The sequence below is a fragment of the Giraffa tippelskirchi genome, chromosome 11, assembly GCF_054371585.1.
Source record: "Giraffa tippelskirchi isolate mGirTip1 chromosome 11, T2T-mGirTip1v1.2.pri, whole genome shotgun sequence".
Lineage (NCBI taxonomy): Eukaryota > Metazoa > Chordata > Mammalia > Artiodactyla > Giraffidae > Giraffa > Giraffa tippelskirchi.
The window spans coordinates 99306467-99330090 of NC_137285.1; the positions used below are offsets into that span (position 1 = coordinate 99306467).

Here is a 23624-nt window from a genome sequence, read left to right on the forward strand (position 1 = left end):
CAACATTTTCACAACAGGATATAATCTCTGGATATAACAGTACCTGTCACAAAATTGTGTACTAAAAATTCAAGTGATAAAGTCAAGGAAACTATAGGTTGATATATTCTATGATTTCAACAACAGTAATCCATTAAATTCATGTAAACTTTTTCAATTTATACAATGCTTTTATGTTCATTATCTTATCTGGATCCCACAATACCCTATGAAAGAGGTAGGTCTTAGGATCTCTTTCAAAATGAGAAAACTAATGTTTAAGAAAATTAATAACTTACCTCAATGATCTCAGCAAATGTCACATGCTGTTCCACTCTACCACAATCATTTCAAAATTAAGCTGCTTCCTAATGCAATGTAATAAATTATAACCATCCCCCCCATACCTTCACAGTGTTGTGAATTTCAGAGGTCATTAGGTTTCTAGCCGCCACAATCACATCCTGACACTTCTTGTTAGCAAAATGAGAATTGATATTACGGGCATATTTCAGCAAATCAGTAGTATCTCCTTTTAAAAACCTCATCTCCTTTAAGGCCTTTTCAAATTCTTCAGTGGATTGTATGATCTGAGAAAGAAATGCAAGAAAAAGAAAGAAAGAATTATATACATATATTCCTTTTCAATATTAAAATTTCAAATCCAATGTACAGAAAAGAACAAGGAGCAGATGGTTATTTAAGTTTTAAAACAGACCATCCGTTACTAGGTAGAAAATATTACACATTTAAATTCATCAGGAAGAGCATCTTCATTAGGAGTTTCTGACTCTGCTTAGCAAAAGTGCAACAAATTTTTTAGTAAATATCCAGTAAATCCCTCCCTTATCCTTGGTTTCAGTTACCCACAGTCAGCTATGGTCTGTAAATACTGAATGAAAAATTCCAGAAACAAACAATTCCCAAGTTTTAAATTGTGCGCTGTTCTGAGTATCATGATGAAATATCGCACTGTCCTGCTGTGTTTTACCCACAGGATATGAGTCATCCGTTTGTAAAGCATATCCGTGTTATATATACTACCTGCCCATTAGTACAGAAGAAACATTGCACATGTATCTACAGTTCAATACTAGCCACGGGTGCAGGTCTTCACTGAGGGTCTTAGAACATACCCCAAACCTAAGGGGGCACTTCCGTACTCATTTTAGTGTTTGAGGAAACACTAGAAAGAAGCCAAAAAGTAAAGTATCGCCTAGTAGCTACGAAAGCTGATACAAATATAAAAACAATTGTTTTTCAAAAGTATCTTACTGATGAAAACATATTAATACTGAATAAGAAAGCATACTTCCCAATCAAATGGTAGCAAGCCAGAAGAGAAATGAAGTTATAGGGAATTTGTATCCACACCTTATGAATAATTTTCTTAAAGAACAAACGATCTCTAAGATAAACAAAGGACACTGACAAGAACCTGTGGTCTCTCCAAACCTTCGGTGACACCTCTGCTCTTACCTCTTCATACTGCTGTAACTTGCTGCTATTTGTCGGGATAGAATAAACCAAACAATCTTTAATAAGGCACTCAGATAGGTCCTCCCAGATCACGTTACCAAGCATCTCAGCCAATGTGATCTTAGATGTCTTTAAATTTTCTGGGTCAGCATCAAGAGGTAAATCTGAAATCAAAAGAAAAAGTTTTAAACAAGAAGCTGTTTACACACCAGATATATTCTCAAATTCCCTACTTTTCTAGAACTCTTCAATTTTAAGATGACAGGGAAGAAAACAGCACAAGTAATTCTACCCTACTTCAACTAACTATGTGGGAAAATCATGACACACAATTATTATTGTATTTTCACTGCTCAGATGAATCATCTGCACTATAAGACTGCCCGCCTGTTCTCTGTAACAATTAGGTAGTAAGCTATCTACATTATAATCATCTACTGCTAATCCACAGATCTGATCATATGACAAGCACTCAGAAGTTCTGCATATCAAGTTGAAACTAGTTTAGAATAAAATCCCATTTCTCCAATAATAAAAATAAACATAGTTTTTCATCTCTGCAAAGGATCAGAGTGTTTATTCTAAGTAAAATATCAATAAATACCTTACATTAATCATGTAATATCTAGTCTGTCAAACGGAATACTTCAATATATCTTCCATGGTATATTTTATGGTGGCTTTTCTAACACATTTTGAGGAAGTTAATTAATTAACTACTTCCCTTGTGGCTCAGCTGGTAAAGAATTCACCTGCAATGTGGAAGACCTGGGTTCAATCCCTGGGTTGGGAAGACCCCGTGGAGAAGGGAAAGGCTACCCACTCCAGTATTCTGGCCTGGAGAATTCCAGGGACCATATAGGCCATGGGGTCACAAAAAACTGGACATGACTGAGCAACTTTCACTATTAATTAACTAAATAGTATAAGAGAACCTTAAAAGACAGTGACCATACTACCTCAAAGCCTTGAGCTATCTTATAATATCAGAAGTCTAGGCCTGCACTGTTTGATATGATGGCAATCAGCCACATTTTGCTACTGAGCACATAACATGGGGCTACTGTGACTGACGAACTCAATGTTTTTTTAATTTTAAGTAATTTCAACTTAAGTTTAAAACTGGAAGCAAAGGTGTATGGTTATAATGGGTAGCCTAAGGGAGCCTTGTGGTGATAGGCTAGTTTTGTATCTTGATTATACTGGTAGGTACATGAACCTACACAGGTAATAAAATTGCACAGAACTATTCACACACACAAATGAGTACAAGGAAAACTGGAGAAATCTGGATAAGCTCTGTGAATCGTACCACAGTCCATTTCCTGGTTTTGATCCTATACTATGTTTATACAAGATGCTGACATTGGGGAAAACTGGGTGAAGGGTACATGTGATCTCTATACATTTCTTGAATAAAAATTTTAAACTAAAAAAAAAACAAAGAAAGTAGCACAAAATACTTTTCTGCTAAACACAATTTTGTTGCTTTGATAAGACCACATCTCACTTTAACCATAGTATCACGTATGTATACTACAGTGTTCACTTCAGGCACGTATACCACTTCTAGTATTTCATATAAACACATTTTCAATGTAGTCAGAGCAAACAGATTTATTCCATTCCAATGACTTTGTTTTCCTATGCATCAATGTAACACTGTAATATGTGTCCTTGAATATTCTGTGCATACAGCACAGGTTATAGTGATAACTATATAAACTGAAAAAAGGAGTTAAATTGAAGTGCTTATTATTTTCATTATGATATATTTTTCTCATTTAAGAAAATAATTATAAACAAACCTTCAAATTTAAAACTAAAATATACTATTGATGCAGAATCAAGTGAAGATGCAAAAGTTGGAGGAACTGATAGAAACAGTAAAGGAAAAAAGAGACTGGAAGAAAATATGCCACGAATTTTACAGCAAACGGCAGTGCAACTTGCTAAAACACATCAAGACAAAATATTGCTATGCAAAAAAAATTTTAAGATGATAAAGCAGACAATATTAAGAGACATTTTCAGCAAATATATTAGGAATTTGTCAAGTTTCCTCTCAAAAAAGAATTGACAAAATTAGTCAGCTGAAATCACAATTAAATGTCCAACCAAAAATGTGATTTTAATGGTATCTGAGCTCATGGAAAAGACCCTGATGCTGGGAAAGATTGAAGGCAGGAAGAGAAAGGGATGACAGAGGATGAGATGGTTGGATGGCATCACCAACGCAATGAACACAAGTTTGAGTAAGCTCCGGGAGTTGGTGATGGACAGGGAGGCCTGGCATGCTGCCGTCCATGGGGTCGCAAAGAGTCGGACACAACTGAGTGACTGAACTGAACTGAGCTTGTAAATTTAGCTAGCGATAAAATGACTTGATAAAATCATTCTATGTTTTCTCTGCCTGTACATTTTGATATCAAATTTATGCTTGTTTTTAGAAAATTAATCAGGGTACTTACCTATCCTTTTCTATTGACCAAAAGAGCTTGATTATCAAAAGGATTATGTGTAATTTGAAGAGTACCTAAAATTTAGCCATTAACTTTCTGTGCCTGATGGTACAGGATATCTTGAGCAACCTTTCAAATTTCTTCTACAACTATTTGTACATTCAGAGTCTCTACTTCTCGGTCAATTTTAGTAATTTATACTTTATAGAAAATCAACACCACTAACATTTCTAAAGAAAAAGGGTAATTTTCCCTCTCCGTATCCACAAGCTTCTCTCTCTGTGCCCAAGTAACCAATGTTAAGAGTTTGGTTTGTGTTCTTCCTCCCTTACATTAATAACACACACACACACACATACACTTGATATAGATCAAACTGTGTCCCCCACAATTCATATGTTGAAGCCCTAGTCTCCAATGTGACTGCATTTGGAGACAGGACTCACCTTTAAACAGGTCATAAGCGTGGAGCCCTACTCTTAATTCACTATGACTAATGTCCTTCTAAGAAAAGGAGAGACATCAGGGATGAGCATGCAGAGAGGAAAGGCCACCTAAGGACAGTGAGAAGACTGTCTGCTAAGCAAGGAGAGAGGGCTCAGGAGAAACCAAATCTACTAACACTTTGATGTTGGACTTCCAGCCTTCAAAACTGTGAGAAAATAAATTTCTGCTTTTTAAGTCACACAGCCTGTGGTATTTGTTATGGAAGCCCTAGTAAACTAATACAATACTCAAATAAGAGGCTACTTCCATTTTTATAAAATGGGTTCACGCCATAGATTTTACACTTAACTTTTTATCCCTTAAAAATAGATCGTGGCCATCTCTGAGGTCACTACATCTAGCTCTATTTCACTTCTTTTTAATAGCTGCACAGTACCCCATCGTATGGCTCAACTGTAAGTTATACAACCATTCTTCAGATGATACCCATTCCAGTATGCAAGTATACACAGTACTTAACACATGCAAACATACATATTGTTGGTATGATGTCTGTAAGGAATTAAAAAGTAGTCTACCTGGGTCAAAGGGATGAATATCTTAGCATAACTACAGAGCTTCAGGTTACTTGCTAAAAAACACCCATAAAAGCAATGAAGGAGCCTACCTTTCCATTTTCTTACCAAAAGTATCTTACACAGATCTCTGAATTTTGTCAACCTTAAAGGTGGAAAGTTCTACTCTGATGGTGTGATTTCCATTTCACTATTAGGGAGATTAAGCAACACCTATTTTTATGTTTATTAATAATTTGAACCTTTTCTTCCAAAAATTGCCTATTCATATTTTTTACCCTTTTCCTGTTACTATGTTCTCTCTTTCTTTGGAAAAAAATCTTTTTATCAACTCCTGTCTGTCAAATGCACTGCAGATATTTTTTCCAGGTACAATATAATCTTTGTTTATGGTATTCTTTACCATTCAGAATTTGACATTTACACGCAGTCAAATTTGTCAATCATTTCCTTTATGCATTCAGAGCTTCCTGATAATATTTAAGTATTCTTGTAAATTTTCTTCCAACATTTTTATTGTTCTACTTTTTGCATATAAGGTTTTAATTCACCTGGAATGTATCTCTGAAGTACAAAGCAGGAATCTAACTTTGTCTCATTTCACATAGCCAATTTTGCTAGCACTATTATTTAATAAACTGCCCCACTAACTAAAATGTGACTGATCAAATAATAAATTCTTTTATTCTTGACTCTACTTCTGGACTCTTTTTCATTCCACTGATCTTCTTATGTCAAAAACATAGTTTTAATTATAAAATTCTCCAACTAGTGTTTTTCAAATCTTTACTGGCAAGTCTCATATTTTTTGATGTAAACTCTAGAGTAATTCATCTGTCCAGTTCAAAAAATATATAACAAGCATCTGACTGGAATTGTATTAAATTTATACGTTATTTTGGAATGAGTTGACAATTTTTTGAGATTGTCTTCTAATCCATGATAGCCTCCCTTCCCTTTATGCCCTCAATAAGTTTTATGCTTTCCTTTATAAATATTCTTCCTATTAAATTTATCTTTAAGAATTTAATAGATTCTGTTGCCATTATAAAAAAGATATCTTTGTATTTTAATTTATAACTGATGCTAGAGAGAAGAAATCTGATTTTTATAGATTTATACTGTACCTAGACAACTTAGTAAATTTCTTACTAATTATAAAAGTTTTAGTAGAGTCTTTTGGTTTTTTAGGTATACAGTCACATCATTTATAAGCAAAGATAAATACTTCTCTTTATTTTAATATTCATATTTATTTTCTCTTCTTTGCATCAGCAATAACACTTAAAACAATGTTAACAAATATTAATGCCAATGTGCATTCCTGACTTAAAACTGATTTTAATGGAAATAAATGGGGCTTTTTTTTTTTTTAATGGTTTCATATATTTAAGATTATTTCTTCTGGGAAGATTTCTAGAAGTTGAAATCTTGGTTTAAAGACACAAACATTTTAAGGCTTTTTATATATTTTGCCAAATTATTCCCCAAAGAATTTTTTATCCTCTTTTTAAAAATTCCTTTGCTGTTGGTACAATGATGCTTAGTAATAAAGAAAACTTGGGGAGTAAAAAACACATATTTAAAAGATGAAAGGAGCATATAACCAAAGACAAACATAAGAGGGAAGGTAAAAACCTTTATGAAGTTTCAGAACAACTAAAATGCAAAGAAAGCAGAGGAGTCCAAAAAGAACTAAGGCTACAAAGTATGATCCTCAGGTTATATTTAGGGAAAGAAGATGAAGGAAGGGAATATTGACTGAAAGATATTAAAGAGATGAGAAGAGAACCTAGCAACAGTGAGTTGTCTTCTGCTCTGAATATCCTAGGTACAAAGAAAACTTACAAACACAGTGGACTGAGCACTTAAAGGACCAATGTCAAACTGGAAAGACATTCCAGCGTGCTCCTGGAATTCCCCAGAGCACCCTCCAATCTAGCCCTGTCCTAGGTTAATAGTACCATCACTGACTTAAGCTACAAGAAAACATGATTATCAAATGTCCATTCAACATGAAGTAGAAAGGAGAGTTAACACATTGTAAAATTTTATCAAGTAAAATTTAACAAAGATTAATGTTAACTGTAAAAAGTCAGGTGTAAGATAGGAAAGCAGCCATTTGCACTGAGTATGACGTGGGATTTTCATTTACATCAAGCTCAGTTAAGTTAACTGTGTAACAGCCCTTGGCTATACTAACAGAAACCTGAAACTGAGAATGAAGGAGTGAATGTTCCCGTACTAATCTGAATTAGTTCAGACTATACCTAGAATACTGTGTTCTGTTTTGAACACCATACTGTAATAAAAAGGACTAATAAAAAATGGAATATATCCATAGAAGATCACTGAAGATAAGAAGATCTACCATTATTTCATTTTAAAAAAAAGTAAAGATGGTGGTAAGACGTAGGGGACATAATTACAGAGACTGGAAAGAATTCCAAAGTCCAATTTCATAGAATTAGACTTCTATACAGCTCCACATAGTAGAAGCAGCATCAGTAAAGCAGATATTACAGTGCAATATATTTTGAACATATTTTTTAAACAACTACCCCAAAGATTTAATTTCTAAAATGGGCATTTTGGCAAGAGTATTTAATACAGAAAGGAGATACAGTTGTTGTTTTTTTTTTAAAAACCTACAAACAACAACTTGACAGTCCTCAGAGCTGCCCAGAGGTAGGATGGACTCTCAAAAGGTGCTCAGGTTTGCTGTGACCAGTTGATGGGAGTGTTACAGAGGAGAGTCAAGCATCAGAGATATCTGGATTGATCACCTTTCTAGTTCCTTCCAATCCTTGGACTCTTTGTTTACAACTTTTTGTTATATCTAATAAAAACAAGAGTATATTATCTCCCTAAGTAAAGGAACAAGAATAAAACTACCTTGGATTTTTGCAGTTCATGCAAGTCTTGAAATTTTTTATTCTCTGCTATCAAAACTAGAAAGAATTCCTTGTTTATATATAAATTCAGTTCAGTTCAGTTCAGTCGCTCAGTCATGTCCGACTCTTTGCGACCCCATGAATTGCAGCACGCCAGGCCTCTCTGTCCATCACCAACTCCCGGAGTCTACCCAAACCCATGTCCATCAAGTCAGTGATGCCATCCAACCATCTCATCCTCTGTCGTCCCCTTCTCCTCCCGCCCCCAATCCTACCCAGCATTAGGGTCTTTTCCAATGAGGCAACTCTTCACATGAGGTGGCCAAAGTATTGGAGTTTCAGCTTCAACATCAGACCTTTCAATGAACACCCAGGATTGATCTCTTTTAGGATGGACTGATTGGATCTCCTTGCAGTCCAAGGGACTCTCAAGAGTCTTCGCCAACACCACAGTTCAAAAGCATCAATTCTTTGGTGCTCAGCTTTCTTCACCGTCCAACTCTCACATCCATACATGACCACTGGAAAAACCATAGCCTTGACTAGATGGACTTTTGTTGGCAAAGTAATGTCTCTGCTTTTAAATATGCTATCTAGGTTGGTCATAACCTTCCTTCCAAGGAGTAAGCGTCTTTTAATTTCATGGCTGCAGTCACCATCAGCAGTGATTCTGGAGCCCCCAAAACTAAAATCAGCCACTGTTCCACTGTTTCCCCATCTATTTCCCATGAAGTGATGGGACCAGATGCCATGATCTTAGTTTTCCGAACGTTGAGCTTTAAGCCAACTTTTTCACTCTCCTCTTTCACTTTCATCAAGAGGCTCTTTAATTCTTCTTCACTTTCTGCCATAAGGGTGGTGTCATCTGCATATCTGAGGTTATTGATATTTCTCCCGGCAATCTTGATTCCAGCTTGTGTTTCTTCCAGCCCAGCGTTTCTCATGATGTACTCTGCATAGAAGTTAAATAAGCAGGGTGACAATATACAGCCTTGACATACTCCTTTTCCTATTTGGAACCAGTCTGTTGTTCCATGGCCAGTTCTAACTGTTGCTTCCTGACCTGCACACAGGTTTCTCAAGAGACAGGTCAGATGGTCTGGTATTCCCATCTCTTTCAGAATTTTCCACAGTTTCTTGTGATCCACACAGTCAAAGGCTTTGGCATAGTCAATAAAGCAGAAATAGATGTTTTTCTGGAACTCTCTTGCTTTTTCGATGATCCAGTGGATATTGGCAATTTGATCTCTGGTTCCTCTGCCTTTTCTAAAACCAGCTTGAACATCTGGAAGTTCACGGTTCACGTATTGCTGAAGCCTGGCTTGGAGAATTTTGAGCATTACTTTACTAACGTGTGAGATGAGTGCAATTGTGCGGTAGTTTGAGCATTCTTTGGCATTGCCTTTCTTTGGGATTGGAACGAAAACTGACCTTTTCCAGTCCTGTGGCCACTGCTGAGTTTTCCAAATTTGCTGGCATATCGAGTGTAGCACTTTCACAGCATCACCTTTGAGGATTTGAAATAGCTCAACTGGAATTCCATCACCTCCACTAGCTTTGTTCGTAGTGATGCTTTCTAAGGCCCACTTGACTTCACATTCCAGGATGTCTGGCTCTAGGTGTCTGGCTCTTTATTCTTTATATATAAATAAAGAATGTCTATATTATACAAATGAATCACTTTGCTGTATAGCAGAGATTGGCACAAAACTGTAAATTAACTATCTTTAATAAAAAATAATAAATTATTTATGTATAAATAAATTATGTGACTGCCAGGAAGGCTTACAAACAATAGCAGCATTTCTTTTTTTTATTTTTTCCACAGCAAGAGTGCTTAATTTGACCATTCAATAAGACAACTGAGAAAAGCAAAAAGAAGGTAAGTCAAATAGACTAAAATGACAGTATTATAATTAAAAAACAGAAGAAATTTTACTTTTAATAGTGTGACAGCCAAAAAATGATTCAAGCAACACAGAAACTGGTTGTTTCAAGGGAGAATATATAAAGATTTAACCAGTAGGCTGAGTTGGAATGAAATTCATGTCCTATATTAAACTCAGTTTGTTTATATCAACTAGATTGATGGGGATTTTCCCACTGAAAGACGTAAAACAGCACTCAGTTCATTTCTGCTTTTCCTATAATTAATCAAGAGTCCCAAAATATGATGTCCCTAGAAGTCCCATGAGAGAAATGCATCCCGAAATCCAACTATATATTACAAAGAATATGGGGTACCACTGATGACCTTACCTGTCAACACTAGGCAGAGAAGGAAAGCAAAACAAAGCAAAAGATAGAAAGGTAACTACTTTCTTCCCAAGACATAATTTACTCACCTCCATTCTCCATTCACTCAGAATGGCGGCATTTTTATCCACTTTTTAAAATAATATTTACTTTCAAATACCACATCAACTTTTCCAAAATATGAAAGCACGGCCTTGGGGGTACACACCTAGAAGCTGTTTCTGGACCACTTCCAGTACCAGTCTGATCTTGGCAAAAACTTCAGATGGTGATGGATGTTCCAAGTCAGTCATCACAGATTCAAAACGAATGATGGTGATGTTAGGTTGGCTTTCTATCACAGCATAAAGGGATGGGCAAGATGCCAAAGGCTTAAGGATATACTTCAGCAGCATCTGACCTGAAAGTTATATGAACACCCATAAAAAAAAAATCACTTGAAGACACTTGAGAAAAAAAAAAGATCTTTGAGCCTAACAACGAAAAAACATATACCATGACATTACACAACACCCATATGCACTGCAAGGTTTCCCACTGAAGTTTCCCAGATTGTCTACAGATTTTTATTTAAATTATTAAAAAATAAAAAACCCCAGCAGCTAGTTTGAGAAAAGAAAAGAGAGAAAAGAAAAAAGGAAAGTATCTAAGCCATTAATGAAAAGGGTAATATTTATAACAATTCTACTTAATGAATCATGAAGCCAAACCTTATGATCCATCATCAGTATCATTCAGAGAATATTTGTTAATTGCTGAAAATGTCATGCAAATGAAACAAAGTAGTATGTCTTACCAAATGACTTAAGCTTAGTATGTAGCTCTCCAAGAAGAGAAAATGCCAAGAGGACAGAACTGATTTGTGGCACGGGGTTCTTCTCTTCTTTCTGAGATTGTTCAGTGCATAAATGCAGCTCTGTTTGCAGGCAAGATTCCAAGTTGCTGATATCTATGGAGAAGGGAAAAAATATCAGCTGTCTCAGCAATACAAGATGTTCCCATTTCTATTCCTGAGACCCCACTGTCTACTAAGAGTCCTAAAAATGTGGTTTTAGTACATTACATTTCTAATGCAAGCAAGTAGGAATTACTGCATACAAGTCCTCATCATCACTTTAAAACAAGAAATTACTTCCTTTGGTATGCTGAAAAAATCAAACTGAGTGCAAAAGATGATGCACCTACAATAAATGCATATTAAATATGTGTTGAGAATGGATAAACAAGGTCCTACTGTACAGCACAGAGAACTATATTCAATACCCTGTGATAAATCATAACAGAAAAGAAAATTTTAAAATGTGTGTGTGTGTGTATATATATATATATACATATATATATACGTGTGTGTATGTATATATATATATATATATATGTATAACTGCATCACTTTGCTGTCCAGAGGAAATTAACATACCACTGTAAATCAACTACACCTCAACAACAAAAAATATATTGAATGACTGAATGAAGGCAAAGAATACAAAGTGAGATCCTAGTTTCAGTGAAGGCCTCCTCTTCTATGTTCCCTCTTATGAAGTAAAGAGAACAGCCTGCCAAACAAGTTTAACAAGAAGGGTGTGTTACAGCAAAGAACTGCCATCTTCTCTCAATTTTATAATCTGCTTGCAAATAGAATCTAAAACTTCTGGATGACTTCCTTGAAAACACACATGGGGTGGGGGAGGTGAGGACACATACATACACATACACTATATTTGAAGGCCAAAGTGGATAAGGGGAAGGAAGAAAAGGGAGACTCTGAGGTTTCCTCTGAAACAGACTAAATTTCAAGATTAAATGTTGGAAAATATACTGGATTTAACGGCATGTCTTTCAATATACCCTCAGAGATTTTACTTTGTGTAAACAAGATATCAAAGAGGGTTCACACCCAGAGGTGGGCAGAGGGGCTGAGAGCCAAGTAGTATAAATAAAAGCTAGGGCTAGAGTTATCCCATTTCTCATGACTCTGTCACCAATTTTCCCCAAGGACTGAAAAAGTTAGGTCAAACTCCTATCCCATCGATCCCCTGTCTTCCTTAGCAAGAGAAAGAAAGGTCGAACAGTTTCTTTAAGCTTTTTAGAAAGATAAACTGTTGGGATGAGGGCTCTGGGAATGAGCACACCCTACAATGGAATGGAACTGTGGGCTTAGACTGTTACCACCTCCTCTAGCACACCCTCACCTCATGGACCCCTCCCAGTCATTTCCCCTCTTCTCTGCTCCTTCTTAGCGAAAGGGACAGAAAGAGAAGTGTGAAGGAAGTAACAAGCATTTTGGTTCTAACAAGCATTCTGCTTAAAGGAGAACTCAATGTAGAATTGGGAGATTAATAAATTAAGTCTTCTTCTCTCCCAATATAAAATATTTGGAATACATTCAGAAGCCAAACTGGTCCCGGCAGATTAAGCAAAGCAGTTCACTGAGGTCAGCAGCACCTTTTGATGGTGGGAACTTCCATACAATCAGCTTCTGCCACTCTTCTCCGAGGTGATAAAGAATGTTCTGTTTCTGTATTGTAAGCTCCATGCTGAGAGATTTCAATATTTTTAAGTCAAAGCATTTTCTGGATTTTAATAACTTCAAGCATTTCTGTGCCTGGCAGTGAAATGGAATCACTATTAAACATTTCATCTGTACTATAGGCAATTCGAATATATTTGTATAACGATAAGAAATACATGTGACACAAAATTTACTTAAAACAAGAGTAGCATTACTTGTTCATGCTTTAGAGAAAGTGTTTAATACCTCTTCTAGATGCTGAGCAGCAGAAATATACTTCTTTTCTGCTAATGCACAGTTATATTCCTCAATAGCAGTAGAAAACTGAAAAGATAAGTATAGTTATTAGGTATTTTATCTGATACATCTTATTATTTTAAGTCTGTCTGCTTGTTTATTTTTAAAATATGAAAAAAAATAGCACATAGTCAAGGGATACTCATTGAATGATAAGACCAGTTGGAAAAAAAAATAATAATAACTTTCTCACCACCAAAGCACTCAAGTTTGGTTTGAATTTACTGACCTCTCGTAGCTGTCTAAGCAAACACAGGACTACTGAGTCTCTTTCCAACTGTTGCTTCAAGTCTGTAAATTCAGCAGTTGATACATGAAGATCCTGGCGGACCTAAGTCACAATCAAAGACAAGTACTTTTTAGCTATACTATACCTAAAAAATAAAACACTTACTATAACCAGTAAGCCTTATTAGCTGAATATAACTCATGATTAAATTTAAATGCTGGTTAAGAATGGAATAAAAATCATAGAATGCAGTAGGAAGAGACCTGAGGTGGTCCAAATGGCCCAAATCCTTGTCTTATGCAGAAACATCCATTGTCATCAACATAATGTCCTCTTGTCAGCAACGCGTCTTAGTTTAAGCAGTTACCTCACATCAGAGAACTCACCCACCTGGATTACTAGAAGGGTATCCCCACAGCCAAGTGGTAATTCACTCTACAGTTGAATAGTTCTAACCAATAGGAAGATTTTCTTAGGTTAAGTGAGGATCCACCTCCTATTCTGTCCCACCTTTTCAGAGACTTTGCACTATCAATTATTTCCTCTTTTCGCTCTTTTACCTCTTACTAATTCATTCTTCATTCATGAATTACATACTGATTCAATATCTACTAGAGGATGGCTCCTTCCATCAGATTTAAATATGTTAAGTGTTCCCCATCTTTAAGAAAAAAATATCAATTAAATCCTTGTTGCTATGTCCAAAGCATGTATCACCAGTACTTAACCATTCATCAACAGACTGTTATTCTCCTTCCTTAGATCTATGACACCAATTTCTACTTATTTTTCTGCTGGTTCTTTGGCCATTTCTTTTCATTTTCCTTTGGGAGCTTCATTTTCCCTCTGATCACTTCACACATACTGATATTCCTTTCTCTCTGGCCTTCTTATTACTCTGAACCAATGGTTCTCAAAAAATTAAATACTTTTTGCCCACCCCCATCCAGGGACATTTGGCAATGTCTAGAGACATTTCAGCTTGTCACAAGTGAGCGAGTTCTACTGGCATCTAGTGAGCAGAGGCCAGGGATACTCAACATCTAAACATCTTACAATGTACAGGATGGCTGCCCACAACAAAGCATAATATCCAGCCCCAACCCAGGTATTCAACAGTGCCTAGACTGAAAAACCCTGCTCTATCTACTCTCCACTCCCATTTCACCTTCTAAGTGCAGCTCTCTCAAGTCCACACCATTTTCCTAAAATCCAAATATGTATATGGAGGGGGTGATGTGCAAACTGTCCTCTAAAATCTACTCTCTCATAGGAACAGCATGTAGCTACCCAACTTTACTATCTGTTTTCAGTGTCCCTCTCAGTCAGGTGTGACCATGTGACTAAGATTTCACCAGTGGACTATAAGCAGAAGTGATGTCTACCATTTCCAAATCTGGGTCTTAAGAAAACAGATGCATCTTCTCTGTGCCCTCTATTTTCCCTTAACCTCCAGATATCACTGGACATGGGGAGAGACCAACTGCAACCACCCAAACAACAACAAAATCTTAGAGCAGTGCTTCTCAAACTATAACATGCATATATACATATTGCTTGCTGAATCTTATTAAAATGCAGATCCAAATTCAGGAGGCCTGAGATGGGGTCTGAAATCCTGTGTCTACCAAACAACCAAATGTTGCCAGTTCCACTGCTCTACAGACTGTTGGAAGACAATTTTTTTAGGATTTTCTCACACTTCAGCACCATCTTGCAAGAGAAGCAATGGACTGTCTTTTGTTCTGAACTATCTTTTCAAAAATATTTGTGTAGTAAACAAACATTTGAAAAACAGAAATAGTATTTCCCTTCATGACAAAAATCCAGCATGCTTACTACCCATTAGAAGACATTTACGCTCTCTAAGCTCAGGAGTTTTCTTCTTTCGTGCAGCCCACTGCACACTGCCCTATAGAAACTGGGGCTCAGGGTGCTGTGCAAAAACGTTCATCCACTGGCTACTACTGTAGGGAACAGACTATCCGCCACAGTTCTTGACTCAAAATGCACTAGAATAGCCAGGCCCTGGGTTGTAGAATCAGCCTGCTAGCCTGGAGACCATGATTAAAAAACATGTATCTTGTTTGAGCCATTGCATTTCAAGTTCCTGGCCCTGCCCCATCTTTCTTTACAATAGTCTAGCCTCCATCTTCATACAAGCCAACTGTGCAGCTCCATTTGGATCTCGTACAGGCAGATCCAGCCAACTCAACCAAAACCTACTCCTTCTCCAGATTTTCTATTTCAATGGATGGCATATCAATAACCTAGTTCCACAGTTACCTGTAACTCTTCCATCTTTCACTCCACACATCAGCAACTCCCAAAGGTCCTATATCTTTTGAAAGTCCCCAGGATTCATCCACTTTTCTCTATGCTCATTGCCACTGACTATGGTGCAGGTTGCAGCCTGTCTTGCCTGATTACTTTAACTGCCTCCTAATGCTTCAACTGCCTTCTCATTTCCCAGTCTCTTTTCCCTCAAGTCCTTTCTTCAAACTGCAAGCAGAATAGGATTCCTAAAATTCAAATCTGACATCACTCCCCTACTTAAACGCCTCTACAGCTTCTACAGGGCAATCAAGAAAGTCATTACTACTTCAACTGCAACACATGGTTCTGGCTTACCTTTTTAATCTCAAGGCCCGTCCCATCACACTCTATAAACATCTGTTATATGAGATACTTGCAGCTTTCCAAAAGTGATATCTCTCCACTACCTCCATGCTTCCATCATGCTGTCCCCTGTGCCTGCCTAAACATTCCTCCTTCTTCTTTTTCTTAATTACCTATCACTTCAGACTTTGGTTTGGACACTAATTCGTACAGGAAGCCATCTTTAGCAACATCTCCTCTAACTGAATTATTCCTATTTAGTGTGTATCACATTACTTTATTCCTCTATAATAGGCACAAGATTCACATTTTGAAATAAAAAGCTATTTAGTTCACCAACTACCATAGTATCTGGCACCTTACAGATGCTCAGTAAATACATCAAATGACTGAATAAACCCTTTAGTCCACCTATTGAATCGAATTCCCCCTCTCTAGCCATAAATTTGACTCTTTCTCCCAAATAGTAAGATTCCAAATATTGAAAGTGTTTCTCACAGCTAAATCCTGCCAGTTTCTTCACTGTTCTTCATATGGTATGGTGGTCAGGTCTGGACCCTCTCATCAAGACCAGTCATCTTTAAAAATACAACGATCAGAACTGAATAAATCTTGGCCAGTCATAATCTGGCCAGGAAAACGTACATAGTCCATTACGCTCTTGTTCCAGATACTTCATTTCTAATAACACAGTCTATGATTGCACTATTGACTTATTTGTCTGACAAATACACTATGAATATATTATTTGAACTGTGCCAGAGTTGCAGAGTAATGGATTTATTTTTATTAAAACCTCTAACCAGAATGACAGGTAAACTCACTGTTAAATAGATTTTCCAAATAGCTAGTGGTTTCCCCACTTGCGATTCAAGTTTTACACAGAACTTTTAAAAACACATCTGTTCCCTTTCCTTCTTTAGTAACTGCCACCCAGAGAAGAGACTTGATGTCTTTCCTCTAGGAACTTGAGAATATCTCGACATCTTGATTTTGGATATCAATGCACCCTGAGTGAAAATTTATAAATAGATGTACAAGACACCTACTCAATTTAAACCTCTAATATCAGCTTGATTTTTTTTTCAACTGCTTATTTTTCCTAAAAGGAAACTGTAAGGGAAAAATCCTGGTGAGATAATATATATGAAAAGCATTTTTTAAATTATGAAGTGGATATTCCTGTTTCAACACTGGCTGACTCCTTTATGATGACAGCACTCTGGCAAACATGGTGAACATTCTTAAAAACTGCCAGACTTTCCATAAGAAGTACAGTAAGCACTAGCCCCATAAAGTGTAAAGTGACACAGTACAAGATGGGCAGCGATTCCCTGCATGTCCAAGAAAAGTGGCCTTATGACAGGAAATAGAGTGGTTGTGACTGGCAATCCAAGCCAATTTTCCACAGGAAAGCCAAAAGACAAAGATTGTGCTGAAGCTTTAATATGTTGAGGCCAGCTGCAGATATAAGAGAATGCATGCCATTAAGAGATACAAGCATTTTAAAGTAGGAGATGATAGAGACAAAACCACATGTTTCACATATATGCTTTATCTGTTTTTCTTACGAAGACATTAAAATCTTGAGGCTATTTTTTTTAATTTATAAAGTGAACTAAAATGCAAGACATTATTAGTATAGTTTAAAATTTTTTACCATAAAAAAGAAATTGTTTATAGTTTTGGAAAACATTTGTATTTTAAAACTGGAAGTTACCTTAAGGTCATCTAATTCAACCTCTATTCACCAATAAGGAAAGTGAGGTCTTTAAAAGTTGTTTTAAGGACTTTCCTGGTGGTGGCTTCCCTGGTGGACTTCCCTGCAGTGGCTAAGAGGGCCAATGCAGGGGGCCAGGGTTCAATCCTTGGTCAGGGAACTAGGTCCCACATGCCACAATTAAGACCTGGTGCAGCCAAATAAATAATTTTTCTTTTTTTTTAAAAAAAATGAAGATTAAAAAAAAAAAGTTGTAAACTGAGCTGTCTTTGGAATCAGGAAGCTGAACTTTCTCCCTACAAACTTATCCAACATAACAAACTGTTCTTACCTCATTCTCTATCCTAGATTTCAGCAAGCCAATGTCATCAGATAGCTTATCCACCTGGGTAACCAGGTCCTGTGCGCTCTGCATGCTAGGCAGGAATTCGCTGTACTTCTTGCTGATCATACTGCACACCTCGCCCTATCACACAAGAGAAAAATTACAATGAGATGAGTAGGGAACTCTTAAAATATATAGCTCGTCTTCTGTTAGGTATCTTCCAAGTCAGAGCCTTTTTGCCAGGTAACCCATACCCTCTCACTTTCCCTCCAAGCCAATGGGTTTCTCTGAAAAAACATTTCTCCTACCGTTAAGAGTCCCATAACACAAGGGTACAAGAAGACAGAAGAAAGGCAGAGCCAGAAATTCTCATTTTGAATCAAATCAGTTCAGACTATAGTCACTAATTTTAATCATATATCTAATAGGAAAAAAAGTAAATGAATAAATTAAAACCATAATCTGTATACCTCAATTGCTTTGTGAATTTCTATTTTCTTGCTTATAAAATTGCAAGACCTAATCTTAATTAATTCGGGCTTCCCAGGTGGCACTAGCGGTAAAGGATTCTCCTGCCAATGCAGGAGACACAAGAGACGCAGGTTCGATCTCTGAGTTGGGAAGATCCTCTAGAGTAGGAAACGGCAACCTGCTCCAGTATTCTCACCTGGAGAATTCCCTAGACAAAGGAGCCTGGCAGGCTACAGTCCACGGGGTTATGGAGTTGGACACAACAGAACGACTGAGCACACACAATCTTAAAACCCTAAGTTGATCTGAGTTCCATTATCTCCTTTAACACAAAATAATTTAATAAATTGCTGAATATTTTTCACTGAATTAGTCAATGTTTGGGAGACAAGAATAAACTATGCTTGCATGCATGCTCAGTTGCTCAGTCATGTCTGACTCTTTTGAATCCCAAAGAGTGCAGATCACCAGGCTCTTCTGTCCATGGGATTTTTCTGGCAAGAATACTGGAGTGAGTTGCCATTTCCTCCTCCAGGGGAGCTTCACAATCCAGGGATCGAACCCACGTTTCCTGTATCTCCTGCATTGCAGGCAGATTCTTTACCACTGAACCAGGGAAATTATGCTTGTCCACAAATAAATTCCTTTTAGGTAGGAAAGACAGTATACACTTAAGTAATCAGAATACAGAAATGCAATATAACAAGAGTTCAGGTACTCCAGAAGCACAACTGAGAAACAGAGCACCTTTGCCTGAGGGAAAATGGGGATATTTTTCATACATGAAACTATATTTGAGATGGAACTTGAAGAATGAGTAGAAACACTAACAGGTAAAAGATGGAGAGATGGCAACATAAATAAAATCTGGGAACTAGGGGAAAAGTAGAGTTGCTTGGAGAATAGAAAGTAATTTTCATCTGTCTGGATGGGAAAATAAACTGGTGAAAGGCAAGTTAGGTCCAGAACAGGGAGGAGCCATGAGCGCCACACTAAAGTAGCTTAATAGTCTGTCCTCTTTCCATCATATAAAAAGCAATGAAAAATCCTAAAGCCATATTCCAGGAGAGACGCCAGTGACATGATACTTAACACTTAGGAAATCATTTTGGTAAAATAAAACCATCTTTGTGCCTTTATGGTTCAGTGCCAAACTTGCTCCCTTAAATAAACAGGGTACACATCTTTTTAAATGAAAGCAACAAAGATGTGGGCAAATACAAATGTAAGGTAATGACAGTAGTACAAAGTGAAACTGCGTGTGGTTAGGTGCCTTTTGTAAAGAAGTGCTATTCACGTGTTTTATAACACTCAGCATAGTCTCAAAGGCCTGGGAGTGGAGAAGAGAGCTGAGTTTAATTACTGATAGGTTTTTAGTAACAAAAATTCAGGGAGAACGGTACAATCCTCCCAAAGCTATCACATTCACCCACAAATCATACAGAGGAGGAAACTACACACCGAAGAGGGGTGGGGTGACCCTGCTCTCATTTCTATCCAGCTGCTATCCGCCGCTCCCTAGACGCCTCTGGCTTCCAGCCCCAGATTCCCTGCTCCGCTGGTCTCCTCCGCCTTCCCCTCGTCCCCCTGTCCCATACCTCCCCAGCCTAACCCCACTCCCAATACTGCCCCAGCCACCGCCTCTTCCCACCGTCCCAGCCTCCTCGGCTCCGCAGTCCTCAGCCCCAGTCTGGACTCCCCTCTAATCCCCCTTCTCACCCCACATACTTGCACCCACTCTGGCTCCTCCCTCCGTCCCTTTACAGTCAGCCGCCCGCTGCTCCGGCTTCACCTTGATTTCCTCCACCCGCTGGGTCAGGCGACTGATCCGAGTGCCCAGATCCTCCTTCTCCAGCCTCCCGGAGTGTGCCAGGACTTCCGTCACGAACGAGGCCATCGCCACCACAACAACCAAAACTGACAGGGTCACTCGCAGCCAGCGCGGCAGCTCCCGTCCCGCCGGCTGCCTTGGCGCGCGGCCTGCCGGGAAACGGAGTCTCGCGGGGCCCAGATCTCCTCACGAAAAGCGATGGCCGCACTACGACTCCCAGCAGGCATCGCGGCCATCCTGGCGGGGACTTTCCACGGTGTCCCGTAGTTGGCAAACTGTGCGTAGTCGCGTTTACTAGTTCATTTTGAAATAGTTGGTCTTTTCCCGCCGGTTTTCCACTAGAAGTGAAATGGTTTTATTTAATAACCAGTCCCTAGTGAACCTTTCTCAATTGCAAAACGCATTCCTGTGAAATTTATGTAGCCTGAAGACCCAAGGAGCCCATCTTGATCTTTTTTCGTTAAGTATTCATTCTCATGGACTGCAGTGACCATCAGAATTTATGTGAATGGTACCCTCTGCAGTTGTGCAAGGACGTGGCATCAACTCATAAATAAAAGTATGCCCATAATTGCACTCCTTTCATATTGCATAGTTTATATGTATGTATGTATATTTATTTATTTATATGTGTGTGTGTGAGTGTGTGCATGCTAAATCGCTTCAGTCCTATCGGACTGTTAGCGGCCCTATGGACCATACCCCACCAGGCTCCTCCATCCATGGAATTCTCCAGGCAAGAATACCGAAGTGGGTTGCCATGTCCTCCTCCAGGGGATCTTCCTGACCCAGGGATGGAACCTGAATCTCCCGTCTCTCCTGCATTGGCAAGCGGGTTCTTCACCACTAGCGCCACCTAGGAAGCCCCATACGTATGTGTAACATCTATTAAATATACATTTATATTATTTATCTTACCTAAGTAGAAAAAGCAGAGGAACCAGAGATCAAATTGCCAACATCCGCTGAATCATCAAAAAAGCAAGATAGTTCCAGAAAAACATCTATTTCTGCATTATTGACTATGACAAAGCCTTTGACTGTGTGGATCACAATAAACTGTGGAAAATTCTGAAAGAGACGGGCATATCAGACCATCTGACCTGTCTCTTGAGAAACCTGTATGCAGGTCAGGAAGCAACAGTTAGAACTGGACATGGAACAACAGACTGGTTCCAGATAGGAAAAGGAGTATGTCAAGGCTGTATATTGTCACCCTGCTTATTTAACTTCTATGCAGAGTACACCATTAGAAACACTGGGCTGGAAGAAGCACAAGCTGGAATCAAGATTGCCGGGAGAAATATCAATAACCTCAGATATGCAGATGATACCACCCTTATGGCAGAAAGTGAAGAACTAAAGAGCCTCTTGATGAAAGTGAAAGAGGAGAGTGAAAAAGTTGGCTTAAAGCTCAACATTCAGAAAACTAAGATCATGGCATCTGGTCCCATCACTTCGTGGGAAATAGATGGGGAAACAGTGGAACAGTGGCTGACTTTAGTTTTGGGGGCTCCAAAATCACTGCAGATGGTGATTGCAGCAATGAAATTAAAAGATGCTTACTCCTTGGCAGGAAAGTTATGACCAACCTAGACAGCATCTTAAAAAGCAGAGACATTACTTTGTCAGTAAAGGTCCATCTAATCAAGGCTATGGTTTTTCCAGTAGTCATGTATGGATGTGTGAGTTGGACAGTGAAGAAAGCTGAGCGCTGAAGAATTGATGCTTTTGAACTGTGGTGTTGGAGAAGACTCTTGAGAGTCCCTTGGGCTGCAAAGAAATCCAACCAGTCCATCCTAAAGGAGATCAGTCCTGGGTGTTCATTGGAAGGACTGATGTTGAAGCTGAAACTTCAATACTTTAGCCACCTGATGTGAAGACCTGACTCATTTGAAAAGACCCTGATGCTGGGAAAGATTGAGGGCAGGAGGAGAAGGGGACAACAGAGGATGAGATGGTTGAATGGCATCACTGACTCAATAGACATGAGTTTTGGTAAACTCCAGGAGTTGGTGATGGACAGGGAGGCCTGGCATGCTGCAGTCCATGGGGTCACAAAGAGTCAAACATGGCTGAGCGACTGAACTGAACTGAAGTATAAATAACATTGGTACTGAATGGAGTGGAACATGATACTTAGCACTTTCTATCAAAGGTTACAAACCAATTTTATCAAAACTTTAAAAAATTTGTTTCATTTTTCAAGTGTGTTACATACTAAAAGATGTTCACAATATACTATGTGCGTATGTGCCTGAGTGCTGTCGCTTCAGTCGCATACGACTCTTTGCCACCCCATGGACTGTAACCCACCTGGCTCCTCTGTCTGTGGGGATTCTCCAGGGAAGAATGCTGGAGTGGGTTGCCATTTCTTTCTCCAGCGGATCTTCTCGACCCATTGATCTGAGCACAGGGTTAATTATAAAGCTTTATAAGCTGTAAAGCTCTAAAAAAAAATGAACATACATGTAACCTTTGTTCAAACAAAAATAAGATCCTTATTGGAAATGGTGGAGAAGAGTAATTAATTTGGGAGGTGTTCTCAGAACAAGAACACAGAGTCAATTATGAAATGACCTGATTAAAATTGCCAGCACTCGGCTGCCACGTACAAAGTTGATGAGAGCAGTGTCTCCCACTTCTAACTGCAAAGTGCCACCGTGTGAATATGTGTGACCCACCTACTCTAGTTTGTGGCCAACTGCAAGGAGTCCTGATATTCTCATTTCTGCTCATGCTTATAAGCTTACAGTATTAAAAATAATAAATAGATTCAAATACATATATAGCGATAAAGTATGGACACCAAATTAACTCTTTTAGTGATGAATTGATGGTATTTATTCTCTTCCTTCCCCTGATTTTTCTATTTTTCCACAATAAACATATATTGCATTGATTAAAATGCTTTTAAAAAAATTTTAAAGGTACATTGTGAGGGTAGACCCCCAGTGGATGCTGAGCTGAAGGTCCTTGTCATTTTTAAGTGTCCATGGAACAATCTACTTATACTAGCAAGGCAGGGGAATCTTCCTGTGACATAAGCAAAGGAAATGAATTTGGGGTTGAGACAGGAAGCCATAATATCTTGAGAAGTGCGTCTCTCTAGAAAATTAACCAACTTCTGTTTGGTGGACCTGTCAGCCTCTCCTTGAAATCTAAATATGATTACTAACAAATGCCCAGTGAGGAAAGGAGGACCTGCAGATGAAATTCCTGAAAACTTGTAACAATATTTATTGAGCAACTACTATACAACAGACACTGTGCTAGGCTGGGAATCCTAGATATGTGAATAAATAATCTCAGGAAAATAAGGTCATTTCTATCTTGAAGGTAGTTGAGAGATTGATCCAGATGTTGTGGGACCTAAATCTTACACAATTGTCAGGAGGGGTAGGACTCTTTAAGGAAAAGAATGTAAAATAAAAAGTACAAAACCAAGTGCAGGCCTTGGAAGGGATCTGTACAAGTAACAGCCCTGGAAGCTTAATCTACCTCTAAGGAAGATACAAAGGGCAGAAGAAA

General features: G+C 38.2%; 1 protein-coding gene across 3 annotated transcripts in view; it reads right to left on the reverse strand.

Moving 5' to 3' along the window:
- ZW10 (zw10 kinetochore protein) overlaps positions 1-20220 on the reverse strand; it is a 35628-nt gene extending 15408 nt beyond the window's left edge. For 2 of the 3 annotated variants that reach the window (XM_081544735.1, XM_081544733.1), the window contains exons 1-9: positions 20055-20220; positions 17798-17932; positions 13128-13229; positions 12848-12925; positions 12535-12694; positions 10889-11041; positions 10301-10492; positions 1459-1622; positions 387-569 (exon numbers count right to left, since the gene is read on the reverse strand). In XM_081544735.1, the coding sequence (XP_081400861.1) occupies positions 387-569; positions 1459-1622; positions 10301-10492; positions 10889-11041; positions 12535-12694; positions 12848-12925; positions 13128-13229; positions 17798-17932; positions 20055-20159 (1272 nt within the window). In that variant the 5' untranslated portion in view covers positions 20160-20220. Of the gene's footprint in view, positions 1-386; positions 570-1458; positions 1623-10300; positions 10493-10888; positions 11042-12534; positions 12695-12847; positions 12926-13127; positions 13230-17797; positions 17933-19990 lie in introns of all 3 variants that reach the window. The other variant, XM_081544734.1, reaches the window with a different exon arrangement.
- Between the last annotated feature and the right edge of the window lie 3404 nt (positions 20221-23624).